We start from the raw sequence: 14656 nt of genomic DNA, 5'->3' as shown, positions 1-14656 counted from the left end.
GGTTTGTAAGTCATGCAAAGCCGCTGGTCCCCTTGGCTGAATAACCACTGGTTCTATGCAGCGTGAACACACCATACAAACAAACAAACTACTACTCATTTAATAATTTTGTGATTTAAGCAACTCCAGAAGCACTATAAAAGTCATTCAAAGTTACAATCCCAAAAATGATATTGTACGACAGATTAAGTTTTGACTCAATAATTTATATGATAATGGAAAAAATATTAAATATGTTGGATCCCAGCTCATGTAGGGATAAAAGGAAATGAAGATGCTGATAAAGCAAATGTAAACATCCCTATTACTGACTATACAAGATATATAGAAACAATCATTGTAAATAAATGGCTAAATGTATATACATAATGAAGAATCTGAAAATAATAAATTAAAGCAAATAAAACCTGGTGTTTGAAAATGAAGTTTATCATATCAAGAGAGATGACATGTGCAAGTAATTTTAACTCTTCTCCAAATAGGCCATGCTCATCTGACACACAGACACTTATATGAGCAACCCACATGGCCCAGCTCCCGAGTGCTCAGAGAGCAAATGATAATGAGGGTCAGACATGTGTCATGTGAGTGTCCAAAGTACAGTATGACCAGCAGCGATGTCAACATTTGGAAAGAAACCAGTGAAAGAAATTTTGTCTGAAACTTCTTCATTTTTAGTCCTTCCAAGTTTTATGTTTATGAAGAGATGTAATTTAGCCGATAAAATATAAATATAAGTAAATGATGTAAATACAAAAGTCCTTAGGTCATATAAGGAATAAAATGTATTTTTAATGATACTTATTCCAGTTTTGCTTTTTTATGCATGTATGGATACATGAGTAAATGTATTTATTGTGTGCATGTGTTCGAGTGTGGAAGTGTGTTCCTTTGTGCAAATTTTAGTTTAATTTTCACTCATTCATCATCACACTGAATGAACTATTCGATTTCAGAGCTTGGCCTCAGGCCTAGACCTGGTATTTTATTTTATTCTGATCCTTGGGGCTAGCCCTATGGTAGCTAAGTCAGTGATCTGGTTAAACTACTCTAATAATAAATGAATACTGATATCTGTAGATTGGGTTCAGCTGTCAAGGAATGAAAATGGCAGTTAATTCTTTTGAACCACTCCCTAAAAGTGGCATATTGGTGGAAAAATATTTGCAATAATTATACTCAAAATAAAGGTAATAAAAACAGTGACTTTCAGCTGTCTAAAAAGTAGTGGCTAACTGTATTAAGATTGTTAACATAAAATAGTTATTGTTGTTATTAGACCAGTTATTTCTGATTTTGCCAGTTTTTACACCATCTGTTTACATATGTCCTGTGTGCATGCATAGAAGTGCCCATGTTGATAGAAACCAACATTGTTAATATGTAATTGTGTGATGAAGTGTCAGTTTTATTACCCAAGTATTTTCTTTATTATCAAGCATTTCAAATGAAGTTACAGAAAACTTATCTTAAGTTCAAAAACATTCTTTCTAAAAAAGGATTTTGATACATATTATAAAAGGCTTGAAAAGGGAAAAATGTTTTAAATATTTTCCAGATCTTTGATTCATGAGGAAGCTAATTAGATCTTTTGAGAATATGGCTGTACAGGAGATGTGTGCTTTATGTCTTACATTTTCTGTGTAAACATACACACATTGTCAAGTGGACAGTTTGGTTCTATGAATGGTATTTCATTCTTTAGGTAAACATGTAAATTTTATCTGTATTGTTAATTTTGTGCTTATTGTTAGAATAGTTTTTTATGTAGTTGGTAAAATCCATAATATTTATTTGTGACTTTTCTCTAGGTGGAGCTGCTGCCTCAATCTTGAAGGGCCGTGGAGCTTTGCAGGATATTGATCAAATTTCCTTGTTTAAACCTCTCTGCAAATTCTACGCTACTGTAACCTGTGTAAGGGATATTATTCCTACTGTTCAGAAAGCTCTGAAAAAGAAGCTCAATCAGGAACACCAGGTTGGTATGGGAATCAAATTTAGTACCATGTTGCCCCCCATTGTATTTAGCAAAATTTGTCAAGGATTAAAATTATGTTCTGGAGTTCACACACATTCACACACATTCCATTTGTTTATTTATTTTTAATCTTACATCTTTATTATGATAGCTGTAGTCTCCATGTTAGGTAGAAGGACAATGTATTGACCTATCCCTTTCGAGTGGTTGGAGCATCTGTTGTTTTCCATTCAGTTTATTCTCTGTTATCAGCCTGCAAGAACGCAGCAGAGTGTGTTTACTTTGTCATTGCCTATTTGATAATTTTCTGTTTTTTTGGTTTGACTTTACATGGTTTTTGTTATTATTTAAAATGTCATCCTAAGATGGCAAAAGATAGAAAAAAGATTCTTCAAACACCAGAACTGAAGTGAGGATAGTAAGAGTTTCTCATCTTTTCACAATCTGTCAGAGAGTAGTCTTTTCTTCTCTTCCAGTTTTCCTGATAATCCTTCTTCAAAAATGATTTTTTCTCAAGGTTCCCTGTATCATTCAGGATATGAGGTTTTGCAAATAGAAGCTAATGTAGCTAGTCTTTGAGGTGTTTGAAAAGTTTGAGGTAACCTATAGAAATATTAGAGAAAGTATTGATTTTTGGAGCTCGGGTTTTAATCGCAACAGAATATTCGAGATCGACCTAACATGGCTTGGATTGGCTGTACCCACTTCACCCATAGTTATATTTTAGAGGGAGCCAGTGCCCAAGTTTGTACTCACTGTGATGATCAGCTATCCATTGAGCACATGCTGGTGCACTGTCCTAGATTTAATTGCCTTTGGGCAAAGTACAGTGGTACGTCGTTTGTCGAACGTTTCTTAACCCTCTTACGCCGAAGCGGTAAAAAAAAATTGTCTCCCGTGTGCCGGAGGTGTTTCAGAGTGAGCGCGGAAGCGGAAAAAATATTTTTTTCAAAAAATCACAGCACGCTTAGTTTTCAAGATTAAGAGTTCATTTTTGGCTCCTTTTTTTGTCATTGGCTGACGTTTAGTATGCAACCATCAGAAATGAAAAAAATTATCATTATCATATATAAATAATGCGATATATGATAGCACAAAAACGAAATTTCATATATAATTGTATTCAAATCGCGCTGTGCACAAAACGGTTAAAGGTAACAAGTTACTTTTTTTTTCGTTGTAATGTACACTAAATTGCGATCATTTTGGTATATAACACATTGTAAAACTATAAAAGCAACACAGAGAAAATATTATCACAAAATAATGCATGAATTCGTAACGCGCGTACGTAAACAAATATTTTTTTCAAAAATTCACCATAAATCTAAATATTGTCCTAGCGACTTCCAATTTCTTTCAAAATGAAGACAAATGATTGAATATTACTATACTGTAAGAGTATTAGCTTACAATTGCAGTTTTTGACCATATCTGACGAGTTAAAGTTGACCGAATGTCGAATTTTTTTATATATATTTTTTATATGCAATTATTTCGGAAATAATAAAAGCTACAACCTTCAAATATTTTTTGTTTTATTCTACATGAAATTGCGCACATTTTCATATATAAAACTCTATGAAATGCCTAATATGAAACGAAGCAAATATTCCGAGAATGGTACGTACACATTTCGGAGATTTGTGGCGGAGGGAAGGAAAGATTTTTTTTAAATTCACCATAAATCTAAATATTTTGCTAGAGACTTCGAATTTGTTTCAAGATGAAGATAAATGACTGAATATTACTAGACTGTAAGAGTTTTAGCTTACAATTGCGTTTTTCGACCATTTCGGTAGTCAAAGTTGACCGAACGTGGTTTTTTTTCTATTTATCGTGATTTATATGCAAATATTTCAAAAATGAGAAAAGTTACAACCTTCAATTATTTTTTGTTGTATTCTGCATGAAATTGCGCACATTTTCATATATAAAACTTTATGTAACGGCTAATTTAAAATAGTGCAAACATTACCACAATCGCACGTATGATTTTTTCGGAAGAGTTACCGTGCGGACGTAAAGAAAATGTTATTTTTTTAATAAATTCACCATAAATCAAAATATTGTGCTAGAGACTTCCAATTTGTTGCAAAATGAAGGTAAATGCTTGAATATTACTAGAATATAAGCGTTTTAGCTTAGAATTGCGTTTTTTGACCATTTCGGTAGAGTCAAAATTGACCGAAGGTTGAAATTTTGGCAATTATCGTTATTTATATGAAAATATCTCAAAACTGATAAAAGCTACAACCATGGGTTGTTTTTAGTTGTATTGTGCATGAAATTGCGCACATTTCCATATATAAAACTTTATATAATGGCTAATTTTAAAATGGTGCAAACATTACCACAATCGCATGTATGATTTTTTTCGGAAGAGTTACCGCGCTGATGAAAGGAAGAAGTTTTTTCATAAATTCACCATAAATTGAAATATTGTGCTAGAGACTTCCAATTAGTTGCAAAATTAAGGTAAATGATTGATTATTACTAAAATATAAGAGTTTTAGCTTACAATTGCGTTTTTCGACCATTTCGGTAGAGTGAAAGTTGACCGAAGGTTGAAATTTTGGCAATTATCGTTATTTATATGAAAATATTTCAAAACTGATAAAAGCTACAATCATGAGTATTTTATTGTTGTATTCTACATAAAAATGCGCACATTTTCATATATAATACTTCATGTAACGGCTAATTTACAATGGTACAAAAATTATGTCAAAGTGACGAAGTAATTTCCGAGATGTGTCACAGATACTTTTTAGTGCGGCGTGCGGCAAGAAAGAAATTCGCGATTGCACGCCTGCGTAATGATTGTAAACAAAACAACACCTTGATCCGTGAACTCCCAGCATCCCCCAAGGCGTGTGATTCAAAAGTTTTAGGCTGGTAGCCTATAAGTATTTTTCCGTGAATTTTTAAAAAAACTTTTGTAAGTCGACGTAAAATACGTCCAGTCGGCACACGGGAGACAAAAAATGTTGACGTAAAATACGTCCAGTCGGCGTAAGAGGGTTAAATTGAACATTCTGTTTTCTAACAAAATTTTAAAGAAAATTTTGTATCATTTGTCGAACAAATGCTCATACGTACTTTGAACTGACTGATTATCTTGTTTATACATGTTTTTGACGACCTACTGCGTCCTGCAAGAAAAACTGTATTAACATGTTTTTTTTCATTTACAACATATACAGTAATACCCCGAACTTACACGAGGTTAGGTCCCAGAAACCCTTGTGCAAGGGAAGTTTCACGTAAGTTTGGCGTGGTCTCTAAAAATGTTAATAAATGCTTACCTCTAGAGTTTGAACACTAAATATGACCCTAATCATGCTCCCTAAGTAACTTTTAAATGAAATTAAATTTGCTGTAATATGACTTAAAAGTTAGTTTAATACGTACATTACCCTTAAAAAAGACATAACTGGTTGGTGTAAAATTAGTTACAAGACTACTATGTGCATACTTATCCATTTTTGTACGTATACTAGTTATCCCTAATTCATGGAATGCCATTTTCTTTTTCCCTCAGAGCAAAAGAATATTCTATGTGTCACTAGGTAAACTTCATAAGTCTGTTATAACAAAGGTAGGTACACAATTCAGTGAAATAAAGAAAGCATGTATGTATAGCCAGTAACGAAACGGGCGTCACCCTGCCAAGCCTGGCTCTGAGAGATCATACCCTTCTTGCCCTGAAGGTGGCCCACATTCAAACAACTAGTTCAGTGGACCTCCCGTATTTTCGTTCTCTGGATTCGCACTCACGCATTCGCGAATTTCTCTCTGGAACATTTCCCCCCATTATTTGCAGAAAATTTGCCTATTTGCAGTTTTCATACATTCAACTTACCTGTCAGATATATACTTAGCTATAGACTCCGTCGTCCCCGACAGAAATTCGAATTTCGCGGCACACGCTACAGGTAGGTAGGTCAGGTGATCTACCGTCCCGCCGCTGGGTCGCAGGAATAGGAACCATTACCTTCTAGAACCAGATTTTCTCTGTCGGCCATATTGTAAACATACGTTTGCGGTATCTCCTGACTTGATTTTCGTGTTTCATCGCCATCGATCTTCTGGGCTGTCTTTTGCAGGGAAGTACTGGGTCTTTGGTTCGGCATACGCTTTTATTAACTTTTTAATTAATTTGACTTCGAAAATTTCGAAGAATTTATGACGTGTAACTACCGAATTTTTCGGTAGACACTCATATAGTTTGTAAAAAAGGCTGATGGGAACGGCTGTCAGCGACAACCGAGGCGAGAGGAGCACCCAACTACTGGGGGCCCCACGTGAGGGGGAGGGAGGGAGGGCTGATGGGGTGACGATCACGTGAGCAGCGTACCCTCGCAAATAAAAGATCACGAGGAAAACGCAGGCATAGCCTATGTAGGCTAACCGACCTAACTTCCAACATATACATAGAGAAAATAAAATCAATTACTTAAAGCTAAAAGAAAATCATGGTTTAACACGGGGGAAATGAAAATAAACTTACGTAAAATATAAAACCGCAATGAAGGCCACTCGATAACGGTGGGCGCAAAAGGGAAAAACTACTTGCCTACTGACAAAAAGATAAGAAACGGCAAGCTGACGAAAAGAAAAAAGGGAAAATTCTTGAATGAAATAAACCAAACTTAAAAATAAAGGGGGGGGGGGTACGGTGGTGGATTGAAATGGCGAAGCAACGAATACGTGCTCGAATGAAGACCCCCGTGAAAAACATGAAAATAATGAAAATAACAAAACCTAAACGAAAGTAGGATCGACTAAAAACTGCCACCCAAGAAATAAATAAATATATGTACTGAAATATCACACGTTACAAGCAGAGAGTAAGACCACTCGAAATTGGTACAATTCAAGGATAAGCCGTAAAGGCGACTTGCCGCCCGCCCGCTACTTATAAGTGACGCCTAATAAAATCCTAAATAAAGGCAAAACGAAAGGCAAATTCACTCTCTAAATATTGAAAAAGGGCGGAACCAGTACTTAACTTGGGTGAAGAGGTAGATTGACGATCCGTAACCAAGAATAAAAATAAAAGAACAAATAGCTATATTCGAACGTACGAACACAATATGGCTATCGAAAAGTATGACGTCACAGACGCCTTCAACGGGGTAGCTAGGTGTGACCTATGGGTCGGCTCCCCGTATTTAGGGTCTTTTGATGAGGAAAAGGCTAATTGGAGGGGTTGCTGTGGTAGTGTTTAACACTCGCCCCAGTTTTATACCGACACCTTTTATATAGGTGAGCGAGTCAGAAGCTTCTGACATGTCCAATTTAGCAGTTCTCTGGTATTATAGCAATATTTTACTAGAAATAGTGCTAAAGCAGACATATTTCACTGGGCGACACGGCTTCCTCGCCCAGAAATAGATTTTTCCTACGTCAAAATCCCTTATTTATTCATTAATACGTGTAATAAGTGTTAGAACTTGATTGAGGAAATATAAAACTCTAACTTCCTACTTTAGGAAGTCAGAAAAGCATATAACTTTTTACGCTTCCTTTAGAAGCTTTAATAGCTCTCGTGCTAACGAGCAGTTAGAGTATTAACAGTAATAGTAGTTTTGGCATCCTCATCACCTTCTTACTCCACAGAATCTACAAATTCATAAATTTGAAGATAAAGGGATGTAGCTCAAAATGCGAGCTCTTATAAGGTAAGAAGTGAATTTAGTGTTCACAGTGCAGTGGAGGGTGCGTTCTGATCGGCTCTGTTTCGCTCCCAGGTCTAGACCGCTTCCAAGCTCCCTGGCCCAGAGGAGAAGGAAAGTCGAAAGCCTTACGGAGGTTATGGAGAATCCCCACCGATCAGGCGTCCCCTCGGCAGGATCTGAAGAACGTCCCAGACTGCCAAGGATAGCCATTGGAAAGGCATCCTTTAAAAAAGTGCGTCTCTTCTTCCGTTACTTCTTCTTACATCCGAAAAGACGAAGAATGTATATGTTTGGAGTTCGGACGATCTAGCGCATTCTCTGAAAACTAAGAGAACACTGAGCGCCAACTGGACTACAAGCGAAGAGCCAGCCAGGAAGCTGCGTTCCAGCAAGCAAGCGCGAGCCACGTTCCAACAGCCAGCAGCGAGCCGCGTTCCAACAGACTAGCACGAGCCGCGTTCCTACAGCCAAACGCGAGCCGCGTTCCAGCAACTGAGCGCGAGCCGCGTTCCAAAAAAATTTTTTTTGCCGCAAGGCTCCCTCAAAGAGAAAACAGACGGCTAGAGTGAGGAACCTTATAGTAGAGTGGCAATCAGAAGGATCCTTCCTTTGAACGTTTACGGGCAAGAAGCGCCTGAAACGAGGCGCAAAGCGCCTGAAGGGCCTGAAACGAGGCGCAAAGCGCCTGAAGAGCCTGAAACAAGGCGCCTGAAGGGCCTGAAATGAGGCACAAAACGCCTGAAGCGCCTGAATCGAGGTGCAAAGCGCCTGAAGCGCCTGAAACGAGGCGCAAAGCGCCTGAAGCACCTGAAACGAGGCGCAAAGCGCCAGGAGCCAGGCTCCAGGCGCTATGAACCAGGATCTTCATCGGAAATGGAGTTAGAGGCGGACCGAGAGGCTCCTCTTTGGGAATTTTTGCAGGATCAGTTTTCATCTGACAGGGTCTCTAGATGTCGCACAGGCGGCCGTAGCCCTTGTCAGGATATGCCTGATTCTGCGAAAGGTGAAAGACATTCGAGGCCTTCTCCTGATAGGGACAGGAGTTGTCGCACAGGCGGCCGTCGCCCTTGTCAGGATAGTCTTAATGCAATAAAGGCATGAGCAAGATCGGCCTTCTCCTGGCGGGGACTCAGGATGTCGCACAGGTGGCCGTAGCCCTTGTCAGGTTAGAGTCGGTACTGCTAAAAGCCCTTCACCTTACGAAAGGAGGCGCTCTCCTCCGGTTGCTCATTCTTCTCCCAACTTGATGGACAGGAAATGAAGATAGATCGGAATTGGAAGCCAATAAGGGGCCAGGTCTCTCAGTTTATAAGACCTTAGCGACCTTTTTTATTGAGAGAATTAGTTCATTACTAGTAAGAGGATATTAAAATCATCCTCCTCCTAAAAAATAATGCAACCAACCATTTACAGAAAGAGTGGCAATCGTTTGGAAATTGAACAAGATTCATACGAGCTCTCATTCATTGATTAGAGGCTTTTCCAGATAATAGAGGCGTAAAATACGGCCTTATCTCCAAGAGAGTAAAAGCTTGAGAGATTCTCTTCGATCCTTGGTTTTCATTTGCGATCTCTTTCGACTAATACTAATTCCGGTTTATTGACGAAAAGAACGAAGAGAGTAAGATTTCCATTCTCTCTCTGCATTGGAGAGGAAAGAATGTAGTAAGAAGACTTGGTGTATACGACTACTGAATGACGAAGTCATATACGCATACCATAGTTGCCTTTGTGGTTCGCTACGGAATTATCTATATCCTTACAGGATTTTCCTAGTAAGGACTTTGCTTAAAAGGTTTGTTACGACAATACCTACTCAGCTTCGGTATTTAACAAAGGTTGTTTGGCTTAAATTTGCATTATTGAGAGCTTCCTTAGGCTCGAGAATAATTTTATTATATTCCTTCATTGAATTGAGTAACTGGCAACTCAGGATGAATGCAGCTAGGCAGCGAACGAGACGGCCGGGCTGTCATTGTAAGCCAATATAGAACCATCCAGTTCTTGGTCATGAGCAGTCGGTTACATCTCTCTCTCCAACGGGATCGAATGGTTAACCGTATATTTCCCCTACAATCATGGACTTAGTCTCGAATTGAGGGGATAGTTAAGCTAACATAAATAAAATATTGTCTGCCTTTTGCTAAGAAGCTTTCAATAAGAAAGATATTACAACCTTTCAATGCTGTTTACCGTAGGTAACATTATTAAAGGATTCTAACGCAGCAGAACATTATATTATATAATGCTCTCATGCTTACGAAAACATGGCTTATTAGAATACATGCTTAGTGAGAAGATGGATGTAGTAGAGAATTCACTTTAAGACTACGGTATGGTCAAGTCTTTCGAGAAACGCACACAACCTTTTTAGAATCGGATATTGCTCAGGAGAAGATGGATGAGTGGGATGGGAAACATTCTCTTCATGGCAGAAATTGTTTCCCTGAATGGACTATACTACGTATATAGGAGTTTTTTCCTACTAAGAACGGAATTAACATGTGAAAGGATGTCGGGTACCATAAAGGCACAGATGTTCTGGCACATAACATAAAGAGAATTAGAAGGAAGCGCCAGAAGCGCCAACCTGGTGCAATGCGCCAGAAGCGCCAGCCTGGCGCAATGAGCCAAGAGCACCATCCAAGATATTTTCTTGTTTTAGCGAGTTATTAACCTAAGAGTCCAGTAGCCTCTCAGACAGCAGGCTCGGTAACGGCAAGATTCGTTCCTGATTTCGTTACCCATTTAATCACTTAGGCCAATTCCACGACTCTCTCATATCGCAAAGAGCATCGAGAATCTCTTTTTTCGCTCCTGATTGCGTTAACAAAGAGAACCTATTTGGAAAACAGACAGGGAACGTAACGATCCTTAAGAGGTTCGATGCAAGATTTTGCATGTCCGTGAGAACCTTCTTGATCGACGATAATAACTGTTAACGTATGTCTAACATTTATTGGAAAGAGTTGTGAGAACCTGCGGAAAGTCTTCTTCATAGATCTCTTAGCAAGGTAGAAGATGAACAGGCTTCCTATAAACTGCTTCCTTTTCCTCGAACCAAGAGAGGTAGCAATATACGCCATCTTTATTTTATAGAAAGGGGAATAAACTTTAGTCTTTTTTCCCCTAAATATAAATTCTTTACAGAATTTAAGATAAAGGGCATCAAAGAAAGAGAGGATAATACTTTATGCCTCATTTTGGCCTTAGAGAGGTTGTATTCACAGAGGTCACGTTCTTCTCACAGCATGTTTTGGAAGTGTTTTCCAAGAGAGTCTGGATATTCTATCAGCATCTATTATAAATGGACCTTAACAACCTCTCCGCTCTGAGTCTGTCTGCGTGCAGACTGACCAGAAGTGGACATGAATGAGAGGATTTTTCAAGGTAAATGACAATAGTCATGGCCAAGACATAGAATTGCTGCAGATCGTGCTAGAGGGAATGAGGAAACTGTCCTCTTCCGATACCTCTGTGAACCACATAGCGGTTTTTTCTTCCCTTTCAGAGGGAAGAATCACCTTTGTATATATCTGCTATCAAAGAACGCAGTAAAAGGCTATACTCTGTCTCTACAAAGGGAATTGGAGATAGCAGAGGATTAAGATCGGGATCTTATACGATACCTCAATATGACAAGAGTAGGATATCATGTACTTCTAATGGGATCTTTTTTGTGGCCACAGATTCCATGTTCCGACAAGATGGAACTGCTCCTCATCAAACTTCTTTGAGAAATTTTTATGAGGGAATTCTTTGTTTCTCTTGGTCCTAAACAACCAAGAAGACAAGTGAATTTTTTGAGCATTGGAGTCTCGCATCAGATTCTATGGAGACAATGGGTTCTTGCCAGCATAATATGTCTGGCAAAAGAACTAAAACCCCCTATTCCTGATTCAATGTTTTCAGATAGAGGTTTCGTTGTCCAGGCAGGGTACTTACGTTTTCATCTACAGTAGAATGGTTCAAACGTTTGCCTACAGTGTCTTTGGAATGCGATGACGGCTCGAAATGCTTCCCAGAAGGTGTTCAGAGGGATACAATAAAGAGCTAGAAATCAGGAGTACTCCCTCCCATTTCAGCTCGGAGTTTCTTCCTTCGACTTCCAGGCTTCTTCCCTTCCTTTGGGCAAGGATAGGGAAGATTCTGCAATGAGAAACCCCTTCAACATGTAAGAAGAGATCTCGTGAGCAACGGAAGTATTCAAGAAGGACCCTCCTCCGGAGGAAACGATCTTATCTCTCATACGGTTAGATATCCTATCGTCTACTGGATGTAGCTGACTACAATCACCTCCCCTTGCCGGAGAGGCCAAAGCTCAAAGTGGAAGAACTTCTTCCACTCTTCTCCAGTCTCCTGATAAACTATTGTGGATGTTCAGGACTTTTGGATACCAGGTGCCATATGCCAAAACAGGCATAAAAAACGCCAGAGGCAAACAGTCCCAAGAACACTGTCATTGTCTGATGAGGAGAAAGAGCAGGCCTACAACCTGGCACAGATGCGCTAGAGGCGAACAAATCGGAGAGATAAGAGTGTCCGATGTGGACATCACCAGACATCCTCGAGACTCTACCAAGCTCGAAACTCCGGCAAGTGGGGAGGAGCCAGCCAGGCACGAGGCCCCAACCAGGCGCAAGCCAGGCTCTAGGCTTCATCCAGAAGAGATCCATTTCAAAGGAAGCCCTGGTCTTCTTTGAAACAAGTGTGATCGCTAAAGCACTTCATGAATAACTTGATGATTCCTTCAGACAGCTGAGAATTAAAAGCGCTTGAAGTGCGAGCTTTTATGAATTCTTGTTCGTTCCATAACAATATGTCGTGAAGGACATATTAGCTGTAACTTACGGGAGATGCAACTCTGTGTTGACTTCCATTTGCACGAAGGAGGTCAAGTTGACCTACGAGAGATCCTTCTCTCTTGGTTTTACGTGTCTACGGATACGTTGCTGGGATAGGGAGCCAACACTGATCCTTAACTAAGTGAGTTAATTTTTATGTTAACATAGTGTTTTTTCTTTGGGTTGTTTGAAAGGAGTTTGGGGATAGCTCTTTTCAAACTAAGCACAAACCCTCGTGTTAGGATCAGGTGATCGGGATCGGTGTTGTGCTCCTTAATTATGCCCCTAGGCATAGGTGTATTGTCATGTAAGTGGATAAGACCCCATTGACAAATGACCATTAGATTCTGTCGAGTAAGTGGATAAAACCCCATTGACAGATCTACAAGAACTCTTAGCCATAGGTCACATCCTTGCTGAGGCTCTTGAGACGAAGCAGACGACCCTTCGTCTAAACACATAGGAACCAAGGTTTTATTTATTTATTACCTACAACATATGTTGTTTACCTGTCTAATCAGTAAATAGCTGTCTCTTACCCACCATCAATGGGTGCTAATCAGCTAAGTATATATCTGACAGGTAAGTTGAATGTATGAAAATGATATTGTTATGATACAATTAAGTTTCATACATACTTACCTGGCAGATATATACGATTATCGCCCACCCAGCCTCCCCGCAGGAGACAGGTGGAAGAGAAAATCTGGTCCTAGAAGGTAATGGTTCCTATTCCTGCCACCCAGCAGCTGGACGGTAGATCACCTGACCTACCTACCTGTAGCGTGTGCCGCAAAATTGGAATTTCTGTCGGGGACGACGGAGTCTATAGCTAAGTATATATCTGCCAGGTAAGTATGTATGAAACTTTATTGTATCATAACAATATCATATTTTGCCATGAGAAAATATCCCCAAATTTCTGTTTTTTTTCTCTCTCTTTTATCAATTTCATCATAGAAGCACTTTTTGTAATAAAACTGAAAAAACCAGGTATGAAAATTTTTAGTGGGTTTTAAGCATTTTTATAGGGGGTTCCAACTATTTGCGGGGTCTAACTATTCGCGGGGGGTTCTGGTACGCATCCCCGCAAATATGGGGGGGACCACTGTATATAGTTAGAATGGTTCAAATGGGAGGAGGAGGGAAATTGCGGTAATCAGGCAAAGAAATGCAACAATGAATTGAATGTATATGGACAAAGAGAGAAGAGGAGAGAAATAATGAGGAACAGTAATGAAAGAAATGCATACATGGAGAGAGAGGGGGGATGAGAGATAGAATAGAGTACGAGGAACAGTAACGAAAGAAATGCATAAAGTGTATGGAGAGAGAGAGAGAGAGAGAGAGAGAGAGAGAGAGAGAGAGAGAGAGAGAGAGAGAGCGCTATTATTCTTGTTTAGTTGTTAATTTGATGGCTATATTTGAGACCTGGTTTAAGAAATATGTTATCGCATATTTTTGGGAAAATAATCATTATGAAATCTTACCACATTGTATTGTTGTAAATCGTTATCATATTTTCCATATAAAAAAAGCTTTAAGTTGTTGGAAGTGACTATTCATATTAATATTATTCAGACTGATATATCCTTCTTCATTATCCTACGTATAAGCAGCTGTTTTCTCTCTCTCTCTCTCTCTCTCTCTCTCTCTCTCTCTCTCTCTCTCTCTCTCTCTCTCTCTCTCTCTCTCTCTCTCTCTCTCTCCATACACTGTATGCATTTCTTTTGTTACCATTCCTTGTACTCATTCTATCTCCCCCTGTCTCTCTCTTCTCTCTCTTCTCTCTCTCCGTCCTCTCTCTCTCTCTCTCTCTCTCTCTCTCTCCTCCTCTCCCCTCCTCTCTCTCTCTCTGTCCATATGTATTTCATTCATTATTGCATTTCTTTGCCTGATTACCATAATTTCCCTCTTCCTCCCATTCGAACCATTCTAACTATGTACGTACTGGTTGTTTGAACGTGGGCCACCTTCAGGGCAAGAAGGGCATGATCTCTCTGAGCCGGGTGAAGGTAAAATTCAATCAATTTAAAATCATGTACTAGTGTGGGGCTAACTATGAGAAAGAGAGAAAGAATATGTACATCATGTGAGGTAAAACTCTAGAGGGGTATATCTTTAAAAAGTGCATACGGGATCACATCTTC

The 14656-nt window shown here is 39.1% G+C and overlaps 1 protein-coding gene across 1 annotated transcript in view; it reads left to right on the top strand.

The window, feature by feature from the left end:
- Window positions 1-14656, top strand: part of LOC135221742 (2-hydroxyacyl-CoA lyase 2-like) — a 264184-nt gene that overhangs the window by 111923 nt on the left and 137605 nt on the right. Inside the window, 2 exon segments of the mRNA XM_064259551.1 lie at window positions 1812-1951; window positions 1954-1978. Coding sequence (XP_064115621.1) covers window positions 1812-1951; window positions 1954-1978 — 165 coding nt within the window.

This window comes from Macrobrachium nipponense, chromosome 20, assembly GCF_015104395.2.
Source record: "Macrobrachium nipponense isolate FS-2020 chromosome 20, ASM1510439v2, whole genome shotgun sequence".
Taxonomy (NCBI): domain Eukaryota; kingdom Metazoa; phylum Arthropoda; class Malacostraca; order Decapoda; family Palaemonidae; genus Macrobrachium; species Macrobrachium nipponense.
Note: the sequence above shows the minus strand (reverse complement) of the source record. Positions and strands in the feature narration are given on the sequence as shown.